Here is a 21,732-nt window from a genome sequence, read left to right on the forward strand (position 1 = left end):
CTAGAGTCTCTGAATACACAATGAAGCTGTTGTACAGTACACCCGAGTATGCATCTATGGATTTTCACTCCACTACTTTGTGTAGTCTTAATGATCTATATTTATTTGACCTTCTCAGGTGTATGAAGGGGTCACCTGCTGTCTTGCAAGGTATGTTTGACTGACAGGCCTATTCCTGCTCTAAATGTGGAATGATGATGCAATAGACTAGAGTCTCTGAAAAACAGCATGAAGTTGTTTTCACAGTGCACTGACCACAAAACGCAGTAGCTTTAACCCAATAAGTTCACATCCTTTTTTTTTTTACACTTAAAGGGGAACTGCACTTTTTATTTTGCCCATCATTCACATTCCATGTGAAACATGAAGACATATCTTTCCCTTTTCTGTGCATTATAACGATGGATATATGTATTTTTACTCTGCTACTTTGTGTAGTCTTTAATGTTCTATATATTTGACCTTCTCAGGTGTATAAAGGGGCGCAACGGGACCACTGCTGTCTCGCAAGGTATGTTTGACAACTGACAGGCATGTTCCTGCTCTAAAATGTGGAATGATGATGCTATAGACTAGAGTCTCTGAAAAAACGGCATGAAGTTGTTTTCACAGTGTACTGACCACAAAACGCAGTAAAACCAATACATTCACGTGATGTTGCATACAATGGGCTACTGCCTTTCACATTTTTACATCGATTTGGGAATTGTCACGACTGAGCTCATATTTTTAATGTTGCAGCTCCTGGCAGAGTAAAGGATGCTATCCATGCAGATGTAAGTATATTTGTTTGAATTCAGATGATCAACTGTGACACCATTGTAGAAATAACCTTCAGTTCCTTAGAAAAAACTCTTTGGGCTTTTCCCTTCAGCAAACCAACCTCCTCCATCCAACCCTGTCTTCTGCATCTGTCTCTCATGTCCTCCTTCACTACATCCATAAAGCTCCTCTTTGGTCTTCCTCTACGCCTCCTACCTGGCAGCATCCTTCTACCAATATATTGGTCCCAACCATCTCAGTCTGGCCGAGGCCTCTAACATGTAATGTCCCTCTGATGTACTCCTTCCTGATCCTATCCATCCTGGTCACTCCCAGTGAGAACCTCGGCATCCTCATCTCTGCCACCTCCAGTTCTGCTTCCTGTCTTTTCCCCAGTGGTACTGTCTCTAGACTAGGGATCTACTGTTATGGTTTTTTTTTGGGCCGATGCTGATACTGATTTTTTTAATCACCCTTAGCCGATGGCCGATACTGCTTTTTTTGCTCCCTCAATTTACATGAAAAAATGACAATGATAACAAATATTCCAGGTCTCAAGTTGAAACAAATATTTATTGTAGGATTCAGCTTTCTTAAACACACATTTAAACGGCATTGTCAACTTTAAAAGGAATAAATATTCAACCATGTGCAAAACATTTCTGTTGTAGTTTAAGTCTTATCTAGCATTAATGTGCTAGATTAATGCCTGTCTGGGAATCATGCGGCAGAAAAATACATGGGCGAACCCACATGCGTATTGGCTGATACCGATTCAACTAAAGAACGCAAATATCGGCCGGCCCATGTATGGGTCCATCCTTACTCTAGACCAAACATGGCTGGTCCCACCACAGTTTTGTATACCTTTCCTTCATTTTAGCTGAAACTCTTCTGGCACGACAAAGACCCACTGTAACTCCCTCTGTACTTGTCTATTAACATTCTTCTAGCAAATACTGGATCTGTACAACCAAGTCCCTTCCCACTCTTCATCCTCTTCAATGCTCTTCTCACTTCTTTACAATTCTTTGCTACTTCCTGTTCCACAGCAAACACCTCTTCTCTCTATGTCCCACTAGTATACACTCCTGCCCCCCCCCCCCCCCCCCTCATTCCACCACCAAGTCTCCTTGTCTGCTTTCTTTCCAGATGACACACCAAGTACTCTCCTACCCGTCTCCCTCATCCCATTTGCTATAGTTGTCCAATCATCTGGAAGCACCTCCTGACCATCCAGAACCTGTCTCAACTCCTGCCTAAAAATCCTACAACACTCTTCTTGTTATTGTGTCAGCTTCCACCATTTGGTCCTCTTCATCATCCTCACCATGAGTCATTGTACACACCCCCATCTTATGTTCTGGTCTCCCACCAATGGATTGACTTGGTCTTCAGTATAATGGTCTGTTTGGTCAATGATGACTGAGTAGGTTACTGATTCCTACATGAAGTTATACTCGCAGCGCACTGAGACACGCAGACCACTGGAGATCAGTTTTCCCAAGAATTGCAACTTCAGTGTTGGTAAGAAACTGAAACTGTCTTTTGTTGTTGTGTTTCCGTCTGTTTTCACAGGATATTGTGGGGACACAACTTGACTGCTTTGAATGGACGGTTTATGGAAGGCTTGATGTTTACAACCCTCTCATACCCAACTTAAGCATTTTAATGATGGAACATGGCTGAAATGTTCCTTTCTGTTTGCTCAAAGGTATCCAACCAAATTGGTTGGAGTAGCTAAGCTGGAAACATTTGTCATATTAAATTGATATTAATAAAGCTATTCAACAGTCTGCTTTCTTTTATGAAATGTGATTGAAAATGGTTGACTTTTGTTTTGACTGGTCATTTAAACGTTCAGACATGTAAATCTGTAGCATGTAGAAATTTGGAGAACTCTTAATGAATGACAACTTGACATTTCACCTTAGGCGCGTAAACATGCCTTTTAACATTGGCTGACGATCCAGGAGAGAATATATTTGATGGTAACCAGCAAGTGTATAGGCCAGGGGCATCAAATGTTTATTTATACTGAGGGCCTCACACTGACAAATGAAAGGGTGCAAGGGCACCTTGGTATTTGTCAAATACCCCCCTGGTGAGGACAAGCGGGGTAGAAAATGGATGCTAGAGCCTTTCGATACATTTTCCAATTATCTGAACTTGTCACTTAAATTTGTCAGAATTGTCAAATGGTTTTGCCGCAATTTTCCAAAAATATATTAACTTTTAAATTTTTTAACTTTATGTTACTAAAATATTGTGTTATACTTTACTAAAATGCCTTTTGTCAGATATTTTCTCATTTTTGTAAAATTGCAGGTTTTTTGCTAAATTAGATTTTTAAGAAATGACCCCCCGGGGTAGAGCCAGACAAGACAAAACTGTATTTTTGTAATTGACGCGGATATGAAGTCACAACAAAACAGGTCAACTTGTTTTATTTTGAAGGTGGATCGTAGACCGGTAGTCCGCCCTGTTCTGTATTCTGTATTGCGCATTTGTGTTGGGAAACGATTCATTTTACTGACTCAATTTATGAGTCACCGAAGTGAATCGGATACTCTCACGACGAAACTGAAGCTCAGGGAGTACATCCAGTGTCGGGACTCGCACGTGTTCAATAAGCTTTGATTCGTGTAGAATCAGTTTTGACCAACTCGTTAATGAAACGTGCATCTCTATTGTGCATCCAGTGTTGAGTTCACTGGCAAGTTGTGCTCCAGTCTCCACCGCAAGCCTTACACGAATTGGAAACTACTTGAAAATTCTCGATTGGCGAGTCTATGACAGCATCCCGAAGTTTGGGGGTTTGGCCTCAGGGTGGTGAAGCAGGAATGCGAGCTAACTATCAGAAGAGCTAGCAGTGACACTCGGCTAACGTCGATGAAGGTGATCTTTCTTTTATCGCAAAAATGAATGTTAGCACTTATTGTGGTTACTTTTGTATTTACGCAGATTCCACAGCGTAGTTATTTCCTTCTATGAGTCGTTAAGTTGCGCCGTATCGAAAGAACAAACATGCCGATGTGAGCGGCGTTAGCTGCCCTCAACAGTCGACGTGGAAAGGACGACTTCGCCACTTGACCAAAATTGTTTTGTCACATTTGCAGATTCGTGGAGTGAAGAGACTCCGGCAAAGTCGGACAAGTTGGACGAACAACAAAGTCAGCTGGATGACATCAAAACATCAAATCGACCCAATCGAATCTGACCGCCATTTACTTCCGCATTCCAGGGACTTGAACTAGCAGGTGTTGGCCAAATGGGAATATGGAAATAGTATGTTTTCTGTGTGTTAACGATGATTATGACAGAAGCGCACCCATATTTTGGTATTAACCGGACCGTGCTTTTCCAATAAGCCTCCACCAAACTAAGAAGACGATCCAAGGAGAACATTTGTCAGGTTGAGCAGAGCAGGAATGGCAGGCGTGGTGGGAAGAGCGTGGGCGTGGCTGCGCCCCTGGGGTAACGGTCCTGTGTCGGAAAGAAGCGTGCTGGCCAAAGCTGAGGTGGGAAAGCCGAGTGACACCAGCAAAGGTACCGCAAGTCCAAAAACTTGGACTTCCTGGATTTGGGGAGGATGGAGTCGGCAAAAAGAAGAATGTCCCGTGGAGGACGAGTACTGGGAAGCTCAGGAGAAGCTTCAGCCTGTGGAAATCGAAGATCTGGGAGCAGGGAAACAAGAACCACAAGCAGCTGTTCAACCCGTTCCCAAATGGTGGACCAAGTATCTTCCGACGGCTTCCCTTCCCTGGACAAAGACGACGCAACCAAGGCTCAGGCAACGGAAATGTCACGTGAAGAGCAGCGACATTGACGGGGAATTCTCGGACTATGGAACGCCTCCTCCATCCCCGACGCGGCTTTCCAAGCTAACATCTCCCTTCCGACTCTTTGTGCACAACAAGAACATGCAGCTATTCCCAGAGCACTACGAGATCTGCTTTAACTTCCTGCGCCACTTGTTTGACTTGTTCGTGGTGGGATTCCTGTGGATCGTATCGCCTCCCGTCAAGCTGATTCTGGAGATTCTGGGTCTCCAGGGACCGCTGAAGCTCTGGCTGCATGGCATGGCCATGTTCTTTGTGTCTACGGTCGGAATGGCAGGACTACTTTGGCTGATCCAGGAGCATCTCCCAGAGTTTGCTTTGATTTACGGTATTGTGCAAGCGTTGGTCATCTCTGTCAGCGTCAAAAAGAGCGTGCTCTTTGGAATGGAAGAAGATGAAGCCGTAACGGAGGAGGACAACAAGGAAATGGAGTTGATGGATGAAGACCGGAAAGAAAAGCTCATCTGTTCCAAAGACAAGATGAACGCAAGTTAAAAGCTTCTGGTAAGCCTCATATTTCATCTTACGTGGCTTCCAGGGATCCTTGGACCACTTCCTCCATCTTATTGTCTATTTGATGTGGCCTAAGGTATCGGACCTGAAGATAAGACGTACCTTTATTTCATCTCAGACGTTTCACCTGCAGCTTCAACCACTAATAACGATTTTCTGTCATGCCCCCCACTGAGGCACACAAATGTTTTGCACCCACTCCGATTAGAGATACGAAAAAGTCACATGGCATGTCCTGCCTGCATGAATTCTGTGTAGTATCCCAGCGTGATGATTGGCAGGTCCACCTTCTCTGCTCTTGGAGCAAAGACACGCAAGACAAGCAGTTTCCAATGGTATCATCTGGTGTAGTTAATTCATCATTCATCCTTAAAAAGCCGAACACCACCAGTGTGGAGACTGCTTGCGTGTTTAGAAGCTGATTTCAAGCCATTTCATGCCATAATGAATTTGAAGCGCATGTCGCCATTGGCAGACAGAAAGGACAGGAAGTAAGGCTATGCTACTTTAGCTTAGCTCAGCAGAGCAAATAAAGTGTGACCTTTTCTGCATGGTGGTAAACCACCAACACTGAACCAAGGATTCTTCTTGGAGACCCAAAGTGCAGTAAATGGACACAAGCACATAATAATAATAATAATAATAATAATAAACCAGTCCAGGGTGTACCCCGCCTCTCGCCCGAAGACAGCTGGGATAGGCTCCAGCACCCCCGTGACCCTCGTGAGGATAAGCGGTAGAAAATGAATGAATGAATATTGGTACATGTTTGTATATTTCTCAGTTATATCTTTTCAATCGACTCTAAATTTGTTCATAGGTATGAATGGGAGTGTGAATGGTTGTTTGTCTATATGTGCCCTGTGATTGGCTGGCGACCAGTCCAGGGTGTACCCCGCCTCTCGCCCAAAGACAGCTGGGATAGGCTCCAGCACCCCCGCGACCCTCGTGAGGAAAAAGCGGTAGAAAATGAATGAATGAATATCTTTTCAATGTTAGGTTGCTGTGTGATGAGTTTAGTGTTATTTGTAAGATGACAACGTGAGTCAGAGTGTTATATATAATGACCTAGATAGGTAGAAAATGAATGAATAATAATAATAATAATAATAATAATTTTAATTTCTAACACACTTTACATCAAATAAATGATCTAAAAGTGCACATATAGCAGATTGCATGACACTTTTACGTGTAAAATATGTGTAAAAATACACAATATACAAAATGTACAAATGGACTGTTACGTGTAAAATTCTATATAGTCCGGCCCCCTGTCAATTTTGTTAAATCAATGCGGCCCGTGAGTCAAAAAGTATGCCCACCCCTGGGCTAAGCGGTAAGGAAGGAAGGAAGGAAGGAAGGAAGGAAGGAAGGAAGGAAGGAAGGAAGGAAGGAAGGAAGGAAGGAAGGAAGGAAGGAAGGAAGGAAGGAAGGAAGGAAGGAAGGAAGGAAGGAAGGAAGGAAGGAAGGAAGGAAGGAAGGAAGGAAGGAAGGAAGGAAGGAAGGAAGGAAGGAAGGAAGGAAGGAAGGAAGGAAGGAAGGAAGGAAGGAAGGAAGGAAGGAAGGAAGGAAGGAAGGAAGGAAGGAAGGAAGGAAGGAAGGAAGGAAGGAAGGAAGGAAGGAAGGAAGGAAGGAAGGAAGGAAGGAAGGAAGGAAGGAAGGAAGGAAGGAAGGAAGGAAGGAAGGAAGGAAGGAAGGAAGGAAGGAAGGAAGGAAGGAAGGAAGGAAGGAAGGAAGGAAGGAAGGAAGGAAGGAAGGAAGGAAGGAAGGAAGGAAGGAAGGAAGGAAGGAAGGAAGGAAGGAAGGAAGGAAGGAAGGAAGGAAGGAAGGAAGGAAGGAAGGAAGGAAGGAAGGAAGGAAGGAAGGAAGGAAGGAATTGACCAACCTGTTATTGAATAGCTTCTCCATCATTTTGGAAACTGGGATAAAAAAGAAATCAGTCAACCGATGTACTCCAACCTTTTCCCAAAGTCAGCCGGGATAGGCTCCAGCATACCCCTTCCGATAAGCGGCATAGAAAATGGATGGATACTAATATCAGGAGAAGCACAGTATAGAGTCTGTTCACCCCCAATAGTAGTTGTAATAGTAATAATAATAGTATTTAGTATAGTATTTAGTATAGTATTTCTATAGCGCCTGTTTACTAAGGTACACAGCGGCGGTGGTAAACTACATCTATGGACACAGCTGCCCTGGGGTAGACTGACACAAACACGCCCACCAATTTGCACCTAAAATTCAGCCACTGCCCCCCCCCCCCCCATTTTGATTTCCTTCTCGTAAAATAATTTTACATTTCTGCTGATTAAAAAAAATCCAACTTATTTTTTGTTTTTTTTAATTTTTTGTAAATTATAAAAAATCTTACTTTTTCCACATCCTAATTTTCATATTTAAATGTAGTTTTTCCTAATATGAATTTAAATATTTTATGCTACTAAAATGGTGTTTCTTGTCAAATTATTCAAATATTTTTCTCAATAAGATTCCAACTTTTTGCTCTTTATATTTTGACTTGTGCCGTGTCAAATTTGTTTTTTATTCAATTTTAAGAATATGCCATGAGCTAATAATCAATCAATCAATCAATCAAAACAACAAGTGCGGGCCGCATGTAGGTCTTGGGCTGCATTTTGGACACCCCTGACCTATTGAGAGATATTATTTCTCTTCCCAAAAGGCCAATCAAGTGTCAGGTTTGGATTAGAAGAAGGTATCTTCTCTGCCGCTTCAAGTTCCACAATGCAGACTTCCGAGGAACGCCCCCACCAAAATAACCTTCTGGAATGTTCACCTTGGGAGCCAAGAAAAAGGAGCTTGCACTCTCTGGCCGGCTCTTAGCATGCTAGGACGCTAGCTATATGTATACATATATGTATATATGTATAGGTATCTATGATACCTATACATATAGTATATAGATATCTATATTTCTTTGGCAGAAATTCATGAAGAAATGATTGCTGCTTGGTGCTAGAATATAGTCCAATATGAGCCAAACTATATTGTAATACAAGTCATATGTAGTATTCCAGTCACTGGGTAGCAGTAATGACACAACATTGAGAGTGGGTGAAAAAATGTCCTCCCATTTTGTGTGGAAGTGGTACCTATTTGGCTTCTTAACTCATTCACTGCCAAAGACGTATTTAGACGTTTTTCTTTCTTCAACCCGAGCGAGCGCTGGCTCCCAAAGATGTTTTTATGTCTTTGACCCTTTTAGCATGAGAGCACAAAGAGGTGATGATGGAACTCCACACTTGTAGAGATCATGTTTGGTGCAGTTTCACAAGGTGGCATAAGAACATTTTCAGGAAGCATTGAAGGATTTGCAAGCTTGTAAAGCAGGAAATGGAATTTTAGAACGTTAGTAGATGCTAACATGGCGAGCTAACTGCAACTTAAGATGACGGATTTCAGCAGCGGATAAAAAAAAGGGGGGGGGGGGGCTGACGGCTGGCTTTTTTGACCCCCAAATGACCCAACCTGCCCCAACCCTAATATGTCTTCCTGTCATGAAATAGCACTTTAGCGTCATTCTGTCCGAGTCAAATCCCCCCCCATCCATCTGAAGTGTACTCTGTGTTCCATCTTCTCCAGGAGGAATTCCAGCTGTCACGAGCGTCCTTCACCATGGAGGACATCACAGCAGGACGAGCAAGCGTGCACCACTTGGACACTGCACTGCACGTATATTAATTACACAACACTTTCTTCTGTGCTGTTAGCTTATCTTGTAGTTGTCACCACCATGATGACGGTAGAAGGTGGAGTACTGGGGGAGGGGGGGGGGGGGGGGTCTTTGGTGCGGTCCCAATTGGAAAGTCACAGCAGATTCAAGCTAAAAGAACACAATCAATAAGTTGATCATGTTTGTAATTGGCCTGCTAGCTGTTGCTAACTTCTAGCCCACTGTTTGAAATCTGCCTTTGGACTTTGCCTTTTGACGTGGGGGGGGGGACTCCACTTGTGACTCCACACCACCTGATTGGAATACCAGGAGAGCCGTGAGCATCTCCATCCAGCCTGTAGCGGCCTCTTTTCCAGCACGCCGCTATTGCTATTGCTATTGCTATTGCTATTGCTATTGCTATTGCTAGCATGAGGACTGGTCCAGGTGGTCCTTGGGTCACTTGGCGGTTTCCTTCCCACATTGACATGGACAGGATGTGGAATCGTCACGACAGGACATACTGTCCCTTTCGCCTTCTTCCCATGTCGCCATGCTTCCATCATGCCGGACGTCACACTTCCTCTCTCGGAGCTTGCGAGGATGCCCGCTTTCACCGTCATGGCGACGCCTGTCTTTGTCTCGGCACGCTTCCGATGGGAGAAGCTGCTTTACACTTGGGTTGCCACAACCACGTGCAAAAGGTTGATTCCTAAGCCAGGTTATTGGTTATCGGTTATCGGCGTAGCGGCGAATGAGACACACGTGGGACGTATCCACCTGCCGCTAGCAAGATCCACGGGCGTGCTGCTGGAAGCAGCCAGTCGTACCCACGTAGCCACCAAAGGGTGAACGTTGGATCGACCTAACCCGAAGATGGGCTTTGCACCAAAGCAGGGGTGTCCAAACCGAGGGCCGCATTGTGAAAAATGCAACTCGAATGCTGCTACTTTAATGTTTTGTCAGATGCTAAGAAATTTTATGTATAAATTGATTTCAAGAAAAAATGCATCCCAGCTTTGGCATATCGATGAAAGTCTTCACTCTTTCCTTTTTTTTCTTCATGTTTTTGATCCAAATATTTAGAAAGTTCTTTTTGGAATTCTTCTTTTTGGAATATGACTTTTCTTAGAATATTGCAACTTTTCCCCCGAACCTAATGTTGCTTCAATTCTGATACAGTAAACCTCGGATATATCGGAATCAATTGTTCCCACTGGTTTTGTCCGATATAAGCGAAATCCGTTATATGCGTATACCGGAAAATGTCCGTTTTACGCATATATGGGATTTATATCCGGTATATGCGTAAATGGGATTTTATCCGTTATAAAAAGGCACTTCCTTGACTATGTTTCCAATGTACCTGGACGCACAGGCAACGCTGCAAACGCTGCAAATGACGTCGTATAGCGGCCTGTCACCATTCGGCGAATCGGAGCGCCACGATGCGGCCATCCGATATATGCCAGGGAAATTTCATGGAAATGCATTGGAACGGGACTGGAGATTTTGTCCGAAATAGGCGAAATCCGTTATAAAAAATCCAATATATGCAATGAATTTTTATTGGAAATGCATTACAGAAAAATCGCTTCTTTTTTATCTGTCCGTTGTGAGCCAATTTCCGATATATCCGAGTCCGATATATCCGAGGTTTACTGTATTCAAATGTCAATTTTTTTTTTAAATTCTGTGCTACTAAAATGATGTTACTTTTCCTTCTCATAATATTGCACCTTTTGTCTCTTAATATTTGTACGTCATTTTCATAAACTTACAGCTTTTTTTTTCCCTTGTCTGCTGTTTTTTCAAACACTTTGGAATTTTCTAATTTGTATTCTCATATATTCTACCTTTAATTCCTTTCTTATCCTAATATGACTTTATTCCCGTAATACGAAAACATTTCCCCAATATCGTTTTTCAAAAATTACATGTTTTTTTGTTTTATTTCTCCTTATGTTACAACTGTGTTTATTTATATATATATGTATGTATATATATATATATGTATGTGTATATATATATATGTATGTATATGTATATAAAATTTCAATTCTTTGCTTTTCCTTTTATTCTTGTAAAATTGCGACTTTTTTCATGGTGGAATACGACTTTATTCCCATAATATTTTGACTTAAATCTTTTGCTACAACCTAATTTCCAAAAAATGTACTCATAATATTCCAACTTAAAAAAATTATGAGGTTGAATAATAATGAGGTGTACCATTCCTACATTCTAAACAGTTTCTAGATCTTTATTATCTTTATAGACCAGCGTTAGCTAGTTTTTGTCACGGAAAAGCTAGCCAACTCTGGTCTGTTAAATCTGTTAAAATGTTCATATTTCAACTTGATCCTACGTCATATATCATATGAATAGTATTTTCTCTACATTTTTTGATCTTTTTTCTGTAAAAGTACTGCAGATTTTTCCATTTTTGCTGTTGGGGACATTTTGGGGTATTTTCTTGTTGCGAGCCAATAAAAAACAGCCGCCGGCCCCAAATGGCCCCCAGTATGTACTTTGGACACCCCTGCTCTGCAGATAGGTTGGAGTTTCTTGGTCCTCCTTTCAAGAATGAGGCTGAACATCACATCCTACTCCGGTATAAATACTTGTAGTACTTTTAGTCCAGACAGCACGACATGCTGATTGCGTCATCAGACCCAACACGCGTGTGACGGAAATGACCTTGATGCAGGGCGGTGATAAGGTCACGGTGGTGGGGATTGCTCCAAGTCCGCACTAAACTTCTTCCTCACATTGAAGCCGTTTGTTTGTCGTTTGTCGACATCCATAAGCTGGCGTGGGAATTTCTGTATGGACATTTGAATAGGCACAGACGCAACAAGAATCCTTGTTTTTGCTTTGTTACTGTGGTTGTACCTTCACACGGCGTAGAACTCCACTGCCGCGTTCTGACTGGCGTTGCTACGATATTAAATACTGCATGTGTTGGAAAATACTAGACTCCATTAGTTGATCACTTCAATGGACAGCTTATGACATATGATATTATCATATGTCCTATACAGCAACTACAACGATAATGACATCGAATTTGATGGAAAACGATATATTAACTTACCAGTCCAGGGTGGACCCCGCCTCTCGCCCCAAGACAGCTGGGATAGGCTCCAGCACCCTCAGACCCTCGTGAGGAAAAGCGGTAGAAAATGAATGAATGAACGAATGACATCAATTTAGGAACTATGGGTCGTTATTTTAAAAAAATACAGTCAGCAAGAATATTTTTACATGATTAGTTTTCTTTATTATTAGCATATTAGCATATTAGCTCTTAAACTCGCCCACAAACATTCAGCAAATCCAAAATGTGAGTGAGTGAGACCTCTCAAAATAAGCTTTGTTTATTTATGATACTGGTTTTAAATATTTGTGAGTTAAAAAGCCTATTTAGGAACATTGAAAAAGAATTATTATGAAAGAATTGCCTCAATGCACCTTTCCTTCATGAAATGTACAAATGAAAATAGCTAAAACAGGGCAATAGAAAACATTTCATCCAAATTGTAAACCATATAAATTAATCAGTATATTACAGTCAATATTATTCTATTACAAAATTCTAACTATGTCCACAGTTTTGGAATGTTTAATGCGATTTGCTACTTTTTCGACGGCCATTGAACGCACCATCCTACCGTTCTCCGATGCAAAGAGGGCTGTATGGATGGATTTGGATGTATTTCACCCCTTTTTCTTTCACCTCGTACTTGCTCCCGAATGCTGATACTATGTGGGAATACATTAAGGTAAGATTTGATTACTTCGAGTGCTAATGTGCATCATTGTGGTAGTTCCATGTTAAATGGCTAACGCTAGCTAAACACTGGACTTTATCCACGTCATCACATAGACATCCCGCCAATAGCAGCCGGAAGTCCAATTTGTGGTTAGCACTGGTTAGCTGGGCCACTCTTATGCCAAGGTAGCATGGATATGACAATAAAAAACAATGAAAGCGCCGAAGAACCGGAGTCTGAGGTGGGGGTGTCGAACTCGGGAGCGAACTTTATTCTTTTACAGAACATTAACTGAAACTCCTCGCTCCGTCAGACATAACAGCCAACTCAGTAACAACAACACCCCCCCTGTCTCCTCACGCCCGCCCCTCCGGGTGGCAACCACTCCCCTGTCAATGGTTCCGTGGTGAATTATGTACCAGCAACATAGCAATACACGATACCTGCACTGCTCCGGTTTCTGGCAGGCAATGGCCTCCTAGTAAGTCAAACACAGCGACAGTAGATCCAAATAACTTTGGTCTTGCTACAAGAGCCATCTGCCAGGGCTTTGAAGCTAACATTAGCAATGTAAATACTCCTCTCTGTCTCCGTTTCCCATCAATATTTGTCCCAGCTTGCGGCTACAGAGTTACCGTGCGTCAACAACCAAACTACGGTGGGGGCCGAGGGTCAAACAGGAGGAGTCCACGTTAATCGCCTGTCAAAATTGCCGAAATAAAGGGAACTTCCTTTAACGCCATTAACGCTTAACTTGTACAGCCCTAATGAATACTTAATGAATATGAAGCTTCCTGGCATGAAATGTCCACAAATGACAAAAGGTCTAAAAAATCGAAAAAGATTATATTATTATACAATAAATGTATTATACTACAAACAAAAGATGCGGGAAAAAACTGACAAAAATATGTTGACAACAATCTTGAACATGTCTAAGAATTCATTATTAAGATTATTCTGTTCTGTTTATATAATAACAATAACAGAGCAACTTGGGGCATTATCAGGAATATTATCAAGTGTATTATTAGGAATAGTACTAAGAAGGCAGACTAACCTCATATTTTATTGTTGGAAACACCAACAATTAAAAAACTGTCAAAAAATCCTCAATGAAACTATAGCTAATTCCATTTTCCTGACAAATAAGAAAATCAACCATTTTAAAGCAAAATCAAGTTGAAAATGGAAGCGCTAAAAAGGCTAATCAATGAGAAAGTAGAAGCGCTGAGATAGAAGAGATGGGTCGTTCATAATTTCAGACCGGAACCTAATGAAATAAAAGCACTGTGATGATGTCCGGTGTCACTCCACGATGTGGCGTATCCGTGTTTCTTTCCCCCTGAAGCACAGGAAGTAAAAGACGTGACTCACACTTCAAAACGTTGAATGAACATTCACTTGGTATGATGCTTTATTGTATTTACACATTACCAGTACAAGACCAATGTACATTTGATGATGATGATGATGATGGTGAATCACTGTGCAAGTGGGACATAGTATCATCAAAAAAATGCCACGTGAGTTGTGCCGAGTGGAGATATGGGTACGAAGCTTGAGCCAGCAGTCATGCACCTTCACAACAACAACACCACCACGACTGCAGCTTCCTGTCATTTCATTTTTTACAGCGTGCCGCCGGCCGTCGGAGGACAGATGGACGCCCCGGATTTAGAGGAAGTGGCCTACGATGGCAACTTTTCATTGGAGCGGACATCATCATCATCAAGGCCGTCACTGCCCCCCCCCCACACACCTGAGTAGCGAGCTGTACAGATGCGGTGTGTGCGACACGATGGATATGTGGGATGAAGTCCCCACGGGGGCGGCAGTAGCATACCATGAAGGCTGCGTTGGATCTTTCTGTCCTTTTCTGTCATCGAGCTCAACTTCAAGTCGCTTTGTGGCGTTGCCGAGATGAGGAAGCCTTCCCCTCGCCCCAAATACAGCCCCCCTTCCCCCTTTGCAGAGCCCCCTAGTGAGCATGAGACCTTCCAGAATTTGCGGGCACCGTGGCTCCCCCGGACCCCCTCTGTCCGTGATCCCTCCGACCGTGGCCAAGGATACAGTGTGCGCTGCCGCACCCTTCGTCGTCGTCGTCGTCTCCCTCGCTTTCGGAGGACGATTCTCCGAACTGCCGTGGCTTCTCATAAATACAGCAGCCTGAAACGCAGCACGCTGGATTAGTATGGAAAACTATGGTGGCACAACATTAAAACATTCCATGAAAATTCATGAATTCATCACACATACATCTCTTTCCTCCATACAGGCAGGAAGAGCGCTCACTCTGTGCATTGAATTCAGAACCTTGCTGTTAATGGCGTGAATGGAGGAACCCGTTTGTCAATCAGACAGTGTCTTGGTATCAGTGGGGGGAGGCGGGGCTTCTAGCATACACAGAACGGTGCAGAGGAGAGTAACCTAGTCCAAATTAAATGTGTCGTGTTTTGATTTTTTCCTTGTACTTTTCTTAAAGGGGACCTATCATGATCATTTATCCACCATCCATTCATCATTGAGGTGTGGACTCCTATAGAGCAGCTACACACAATAACACACACAGAAAACTTCAATGTGAACTTCAACGTGAACTTCCAGGATCTGCCCCTATTCCAGCTGTATGTCCTCGGATACGTGCTTCCCGCCAAAACGGTCTGTTTTAATTTATTCCCAGCCCGGCCCTGTCGAGTGCACTTGGTGTTCCCAGCATGCCTTGTGGCTTTTTCACACTTTAAAAAGTGAGCTGCGCATCTGCAATCCAAATAATCTTCATATTATTCCTTTATCATTTCAATTAAGATTGCGTTTGACAGTTTGACAATAAAGTTATGGATTTTAAAATAGCACACGTCAGTCAAAGCCTCTCTGGTTGTCCAAATATGATTCATAAAGATCCACTCACATTTGGAAGACCTCCTCCCCAGGTGCTCATTGTCCACCGTGTCACTGGACCACTCCACCTTCTTCTCCGTCTTCCTCTTCCTCAGCTTGATTGTCAGGCTGCGGCCCTCCTGAAGCGTGAGAGATCCATCATGAGGACAGCAGTGTCGACACGCAACCAGTTGGTCCGGAGAACAACGGCATGAACAGAGTGAGCCCTTTTGTCAGTTATACAGTCACTGTTTCTCAGTGGGTGGAGACAGTGGAAGCACACAGAAGCAGTGGTGGGCAAAACCCTTCATTTCAGTCAACCGGATCACTACGTGTTGATTCAGTAAAAAGATCCGTTCATTTGGGTCAGTTGGTGGTTAGCCTGTGATCTCCCCCTGTGCATCGAGTCAGTTCGCTCACTCATGTTCACGTTGGTTCCGACTCAACAGCGCAACAACACGTGATGACTAGAGGTGTGTCGGTCATGAACGAACGGGTCAAAAGAACTAGTTCTTTTTTTGTGAACAGCCTGAACGAGTCACCGACAGTGTCGGTCAATCTCTCGTTATTTCAGTCAGCTAACCCCACCCACAGAACGAGGCGCAGCGATAGGATAAGACAGGCAAGCACGCAGATAGTCCCGCCCTGTAAAAGGAACGATGAACTGACTCTCCAGCCAATCAAAAAAAAGCATTTGCAACTGAACGGACTGAACGGGTATTTTAGGGGCGTCGACCTCGTTCATTAAATAACACCCTTTACACTACATTGCTTATCCTCATTAGGGGGCATGCTGGAGCCTATCCCAGCTGTCTTGGGGCGAGAGGCGGGGCACAGCCTTGGCTGATCGCCAGCCAATCACAAGGCACAATTAGATCATATTTGCATATCATAAAATCTTCAAATGCATCAATTGAATGTCTTTAATTTATACTGTACTTCATTAATTTTTATGCTTAAAAATGCTTAATTTAGGCCCAAATACACGGATGGGTCTTAACGCGGCCTTTTGGTCCCCAGCATGATGCTCGTTATTTCAGGTGGCCAACATTTAACGTCTGCAAGGTTGGGCTTAGGTGCAGCGAGGCCTTGTTTGGGTTAGCAACTGTCCAAGGGATCGCCAGGCGCAGTCAGCCGAAGAAGTGCAGTCCGTGTGCTTTACCTGCTGGGGTGGCGGCGGCGTGCTGGTTTCAACGGTCTCGGTTATGGTCTCACTTGACGTCCCAGGAACCTCTGCCATCCCCGCGGCTGCTTCGCTAACGCTAACGCTAACGTTAGCTAACTTTTACGACGAGAACTGTTTGGCGTCCGACAGTCGCCAGTCGCCTCTTTATCGCCTGTCTCGAAAACGTCAATAACAATCGACGGTGATATAAACCGAATATTGTATATATATATATAAAAAACAGAAGGGCGGATGAATTAGCACTCTGATGGGATGTGGACCACCAATATAGTAAAGAATAAGGAGATAACAAAATGTTGACAGATTCGAAACGGAAGTGTGAAATGTTGTTGAACTATTTAATGTAAAATCACAACGTTCTGAAACATATAATAAAAAAGCGCACAATAAGCAGTCATAGTATTATATTGTAGACGAAACACCAGCGATTGACGCGTTCCTGTTGCAGTTTGCGTGAGTATACGACGATTGAATTGTTTTATTTTGAAAAATAGCCGGATGCTGTGTTTCTGTTTGTATGTTGGGAGGAAGATATTAGTTGACGGACAGGTAGGACTTCCTGTTGTCCGTTCAGTAAAAATGTGTGGGACACAATTTGCTGGCATTTGAAGAGATTATTAGGACATTTCAGCAAATATTAAAAAATGTCCCAATTCATTGCATTGCTGTGGTGATTTGATTTATTTAAAAACTACATTAAATCGTTTGAAACGTTTTAAAATTGAAAGGTCACCGAAGGCACCGCTGTGGAAGCACAAGTAAGTATCACGTAAATATGAGCAGCCAGCTCTGAAACATCCTTCTTCCATTTGATATCCAATCTACTGTGTTTCCACTTTTGTCAATTTGAAATCGCAGCAGCAGCAGGAGCGGCATGCCTTTAAGGATGTGGAGGGCATGTTCTGTTCAAAGGCTGGCGCGGACAGAAGGAATTCGACTCTGTTCAAGTATCTCGCCTTCAACCTTACCAAGCATTAAGTCAAAACCGCATCTGCGTCTTCAAGCTGAAAAGCAAAAGCGGAAAAAACAGAGGGAAAATGCCATACTGTCAACTCAACACAATGTAAGTACTCATTACTCATTACACATAGGCAGTTTGCCACAGAATTGTCATATATTGGTGAGCCTACACGGCTGACATGGAGGCTAATGATTGCATCATTGGCCCATGATGCATTTGGAATTGTAATGCTGTAGGAGCAAGACAAAAAAAGTGAGTAAAGTACATGAGAAACAAAAAGGTTTAGAACTACAATGGACTTTATTTCTTCTTTTTCTTTTTCCTTATGTGATAAGACGGTGCTTCCTTTTCGATGGGATGGGATGGGATGGGATGGGGGTCCTAGGAGCACCCAGGCCAATCCTGCTTTGTGGAAATTCACTTATCACGATTGTGTCTGGAACCCATAAAGCGCTATAAATGAGGGATTACTGTATGCCTAATGGGGAGCGTACACTGACAGCTTTAGCGCTTTTCTAATGCCGTGGCGATAGGAACAAGCCCCAGGTATCATTGCAAGAATAGAACATTTGGTGTTGCTAGCCTGCAAACCAGTGAAGAAATGTCACTCCATGGATTCCATGTTTGTTTACAAGTGAGTTTGCATGTCAAAGGCAGGAGAAAAGGAGCGCTTGATTTGCTCATTGTCACCCTACATCACAGGTCATTTTGCGTCATTGGAGCGCTTTTTAAAAAAATCAAGGCTGTTTAGTAATGTTATTGGGTTTATTGGTATGTATCATAATTCTTCATATTTAACGTCTATTTAGATTGTGTTCAGGGCTGCACAACGAGCGAGTGGTTAGGACGCAGGCCACACAGCTACACATAAGATACCAGTATGAGATACCAGGATTATACCAGTATGAGATACCAGGATTATACCAGTATGAGATACCAGTATTATACCAGTATGAGATACCAGGATTATACCAGTATGAGATACCAGGATTATACCAGTATGAGATACCAGTATTATACCAGTATGAGATACCAGGATTATACCAGTATGAGATACCAGGATTATACCAGTATGAGATACCAGGATTATACCAGTATGAGATACCAGTATTATACCAGTATGAGATACCAGTATTATACCAGTATGAGATACCAGTATTATACCAGTATGAGATACCAGTATGAGATACCAGTATTATACCAGTATGAGATACCAGTATGAGATACAAGTATTATACCAGTATGAGATACCAGTATTATACCAGTATTATACCAGTATTATACCAGTATGAGATACCAGTATTATACCAGTATAAGATACCAGTATTATACCAGTATAAGATACCAGTATTATACCAGTATAAGATACCAGTATTATACCAGTATAAGATACCAGTATTACACCAGTATAAGATACCAGTATTACACCAGTATTATACCAGTATAAGATACCAGTATTATACCAGTATGAGATACCAGTATTATACCAGTATGAGATACCAGTATTATACCAGTATGAGATACCAGTATTATACCAGTATGAGATACCAGTATTATACCAGTATGAGATACCAGTATGAGATACCAGTATTATACCAGTATGAGATACCAGTATGAGATACCAGTATTATACCAGTATAAGATACCAGTATTACACCAGTATAAGATACCAGTATTACACCAGTATAAGATACCAGTATTACACCAGTATTATACCAGTATGAGATACCAGTATTATACCAGTATAAGATACCAGTATTATACCAGTATGAGATACCAGTATTATACCAGTATGAGATACCAGTATTATACCAGTATGAGATACCAGTATTACACCAGTATGAGATACCAGTATTACACCAGTATGAGATACCAGTATTACACCAGTATGAGATACCAGTATTACACCAGTATTATACCAGTATAAGATACCAGTATTATACCAGTATAAGATACCAGTATTATACCAGTATGAGATACCAGTACTATACCAGTATGAGATACCAGTATTATACCAGTATGAGATACCAGTATTATACCAGTATGAGATACCAGTATTATACCAGTATGAGATGCCAGTATTATACCAGTATGAGATGCCAGTATTATACCAGTATGAGATGCCAGTATTATACCAGTATGAGATGCCAGTATTATACCAGTATGAGATGCCAGTATTATACCAGTATGAGATGCCAGTATTATACCAGTATGAGATGCCAGTATTATACCAGTATGAGATGCCAGTATTATACCAGTATGAGATGCCAGTATTATACCAGTATGAGATGCCAGTATTATACCAGTATGAGATACCAGTATTATACCAGTATGAGATACCAGTATTATACCAGTATGAGATACAAGTATTACACCAGTATGAGATACCAGTATTACACCAGTATGAGATACCAGTATTACACTAGTATGAGATACCAGTATTACACCAGTATTATACCAGTATAAGATACCAGTATTATACCAGTATAAGATACCAGTATTATACCAGTATGAGATACCAGTATTATACCAGTATAAGATACCAGTATTATACCAGTATGAGATGCCAGTATTATACCAGTATGATATACCAGTATGAGATACCAGTATTATACCATTATGAGATACCAGTATTATACCATTATGAGATACCAGTATTATACCAGTATGAGATGCCAGTATTATACCAGTATGAGATGCCAGTATTATACCAGTATGAGATACCAGTATTATACCAGTATGAGATGCCAGTATTATACCAGTATGAGATACCAGTATTATACCAGTATGAGATGCCAGTATTATACCAGTATGAGATACCAGTATTATACCAGTATTATACCAGTATGAGATACCAGTATTATACCATTATGAGATACCAGTATTATACCATTATAAGATGCCAGTATTATACCAGTATGAGATGCCAGTATTATACCAGTATGAGATACCAGTATTATACCAGTATGAGATACCAGTATTATACCAGTATGAGATACCAGTATTATACCAGTATGAGATACCAGTATTATACCAGTATGAGATGCCAGTATTATACCAGTATGAGATACCAGATGATGGTATATGGATGATGATGGTGATGCTATATGGAGTTGTAATGACCAAAGCTAAAGCTAAAGCTAAAGCTAAAGCTACAGTACATTCCCACAGTCCCATTATGTTGTGCTTTCCTTGTGGTCGGTGTGAGTGAGTTGATCTTCCTGTTTTAACATAGTCTCTGACATGTTTTGGTTTTAGAATGCTGATGAAGAACTTGCCATAAAATGGAGGGAGAAGGAGAGAATTCCCTACACTGTTCCCACCCCCCCCGGGTCAAAGAAAGGTGTGTATTGTTTGTGTTTGTACGACATTAGTTTAGTGACCAACGGTGGCTAACGCTCCAAACATAGAAACGATCCATACCAAAGCAAGAAGCACATCACTGGGAAAATAAGCAAAAACAAAACGCAGGTCACAAAACAAAATGGACGTTTGCCAGGCTACCGTGAAGTTAGCACCTGGTGTGGAAAAAAATGCACAACAGTATGTAGCTGCTCTATAGGAGACCACAACGCAATGCAAATGGTCCAAAAATGAGCAATTTAATATTAACGAACCCCTGGACATCCCTGACGTAATTAGACAAAGACATACAACAAAAACAGTGAGCTGTATTATTATTATTATTATTATTATTATTATCATAACAGCGCTTTATTTAGTTTCAAATAATGTTGGCAATTGTTGACGAATACAGATAACGACAAAAGGTACTCATTTCACACTCGTACCTGGCAAAAAGGCATTATCCTTAACGGATTCTGGCTTATAACGAGCTTTTGATCATTTCTCTGTTTGGAGCGTTTGCCCCCATAGCCACTGTACATAGTTTGGCACTCCACGCAGCTTTTCAAACGTCTTCTCACGTATGGACATTTGCAGACACAACAGGACCTTTCCCGTCCTCGTACAGTCCAGACTATGTGGAGTCCAGCTGGTATCAGTGGTGGGAGAAAGAAGGATTTTTCAGCCCCGAGCATCATGTGAGATATTGCAAAGATACCAGTATTATACCAGTATAAGATACCAGTATTATACCAGTATGAGATACCAGTATTATACCAGTATGAGATACC

General features: G+C 41.9%; 3 protein-coding genes and 2 non-coding genes across 9 annotated transcripts in view; 4 read left to right on the top strand and 1 right to left on the bottom strand.

Moving 5' to 3' along the window:
• Positions 1-187: 187 nt before the first annotated feature.
• Positions 188-257, top strand: LOC131102452 (small nucleolar RNA SNORD52). Its single transcript, XR_009119446.1, has one exon. It is a non-coding gene; the product is annotated as a small nucleolar RNA SNORD52 (small nucleolar RNA).
• A 295-nt stretch (positions 258-552) lies between these two features.
• Positions 553-623, top strand: LOC131102450 (small nucleolar RNA SNORD52). Its single transcript, XR_009119445.1, has one exon. It is a non-coding gene; the product is annotated as a small nucleolar RNA SNORD52 (small nucleolar RNA).
• A 2,773-nt stretch (positions 624-3,396) lies between these two features.
• Positions 3,397-8,902, top strand: c14h6orf47 (chromosome 14 C6orf47 homolog). The gene is made up of 3 exons (XM_058048078.1): positions 3,397-3,660; positions 3,882-5,108; positions 8,724-8,902. Exon 2 carries the CDS (start codon positions 4,194-4,196, stop codon positions 5,097-5,099), a length of 906 nt encoding a protein of 301 aa, XP_057904061.1. The 5' UTR covers positions 3,397-3,660; positions 3,882-4,193; the 3' UTR covers positions 5,100-5,108; positions 8,724-8,902.
• Positions 8,903-13,559: 4,657 nt separating this feature from the next.
• Positions 13,560-17,086, bottom strand: ppp1r11 (protein phosphatase 1, regulatory (inhibitor) subunit 11). The gene is made up of 3 exons (XM_058048079.1): positions 16,612-17,086; positions 15,481-15,589; positions 13,560-14,738 (listed from the first exon to the last, which is right to left on the bottom strand). The coding sequence occupies exons 1-3, from the start codon at positions 16,687-16,689 to the stop codon at positions 14,551-14,553; spliced, it is 375 nt and encodes a 124-aa protein (XP_057904062.1). The 5' UTR covers positions 16,690-17,086; the 3' UTR covers positions 13,560-14,550.
• Positions 16,537-21,732, top strand: part of vars2 (valyl-tRNA synthetase 2, mitochondrial) — a 38,211-nt gene continuing 33,015 nt past the window's right edge. For 2 of the 5 annotated variants that reach the window (XM_058048069.1, XM_058048071.1), the window contains exons 1-4: positions 16,539-17,393; positions 17,494-17,698; positions 20,855-20,939; positions 21,539-21,639. In XM_058048069.1, the coding sequence (XP_057904052.1) occupies positions 17,510-17,698; positions 20,855-20,939; positions 21,539-21,639 (375 nt within the window). In that variant the 5' untranslated portion in view covers positions 16,539-17,393; positions 17,494-17,509. Of the gene's footprint in view, positions 17,394-17,493; positions 17,699-20,854; positions 20,940-21,538; positions 21,640-21,732 lie in introns of all 5 variants that reach the window. The other 3 variants (XM_058048073.1, XM_058048070.1, XM_058048072.1) reach the window with 3 other exon arrangements.

This window comes from Doryrhamphus excisus, chromosome 14 (genome assembly GCF_030265055.1).
Source record: "Doryrhamphus excisus isolate RoL2022-K1 chromosome 14, RoL_Dexc_1.0, whole genome shotgun sequence".
NCBI classification, from domain to species: Eukaryota; Metazoa; Chordata; class Actinopteri; order Syngnathiformes; family Syngnathidae; genus Doryrhamphus; species Doryrhamphus excisus.

Coding starts and splice junctions, on each gene's coding strand:
- c14h6orf47 (XM_058048078.1), top strand. CDS start 4,194: ATGGCAGGCGTGGTGGGAAGAGCGTGGGCGTGGCTGCGCCCCTGGGGT.
- ppp1r11 (XM_058048079.1), bottom strand. CDS start 16,689: ATGGCAGAGGTTCCTGGGACGTCAAGTGAGACCATAACCGAGACCGTT. Junction 15,590..16,611: donor CGCCGCCGCCACCCCAGCAG/GTAAAGCACACG, acceptor CTCACGCTTCAG/GAGGGCCGCAGCCTGACAAT. Junction 14,739..15,480: donor GGGGAGGAGGTCTTCCAAAT/GTGAGTGGATCT, acceptor GCTGCGTTTCAG/GCTGCTGTATTTATGAGAAG.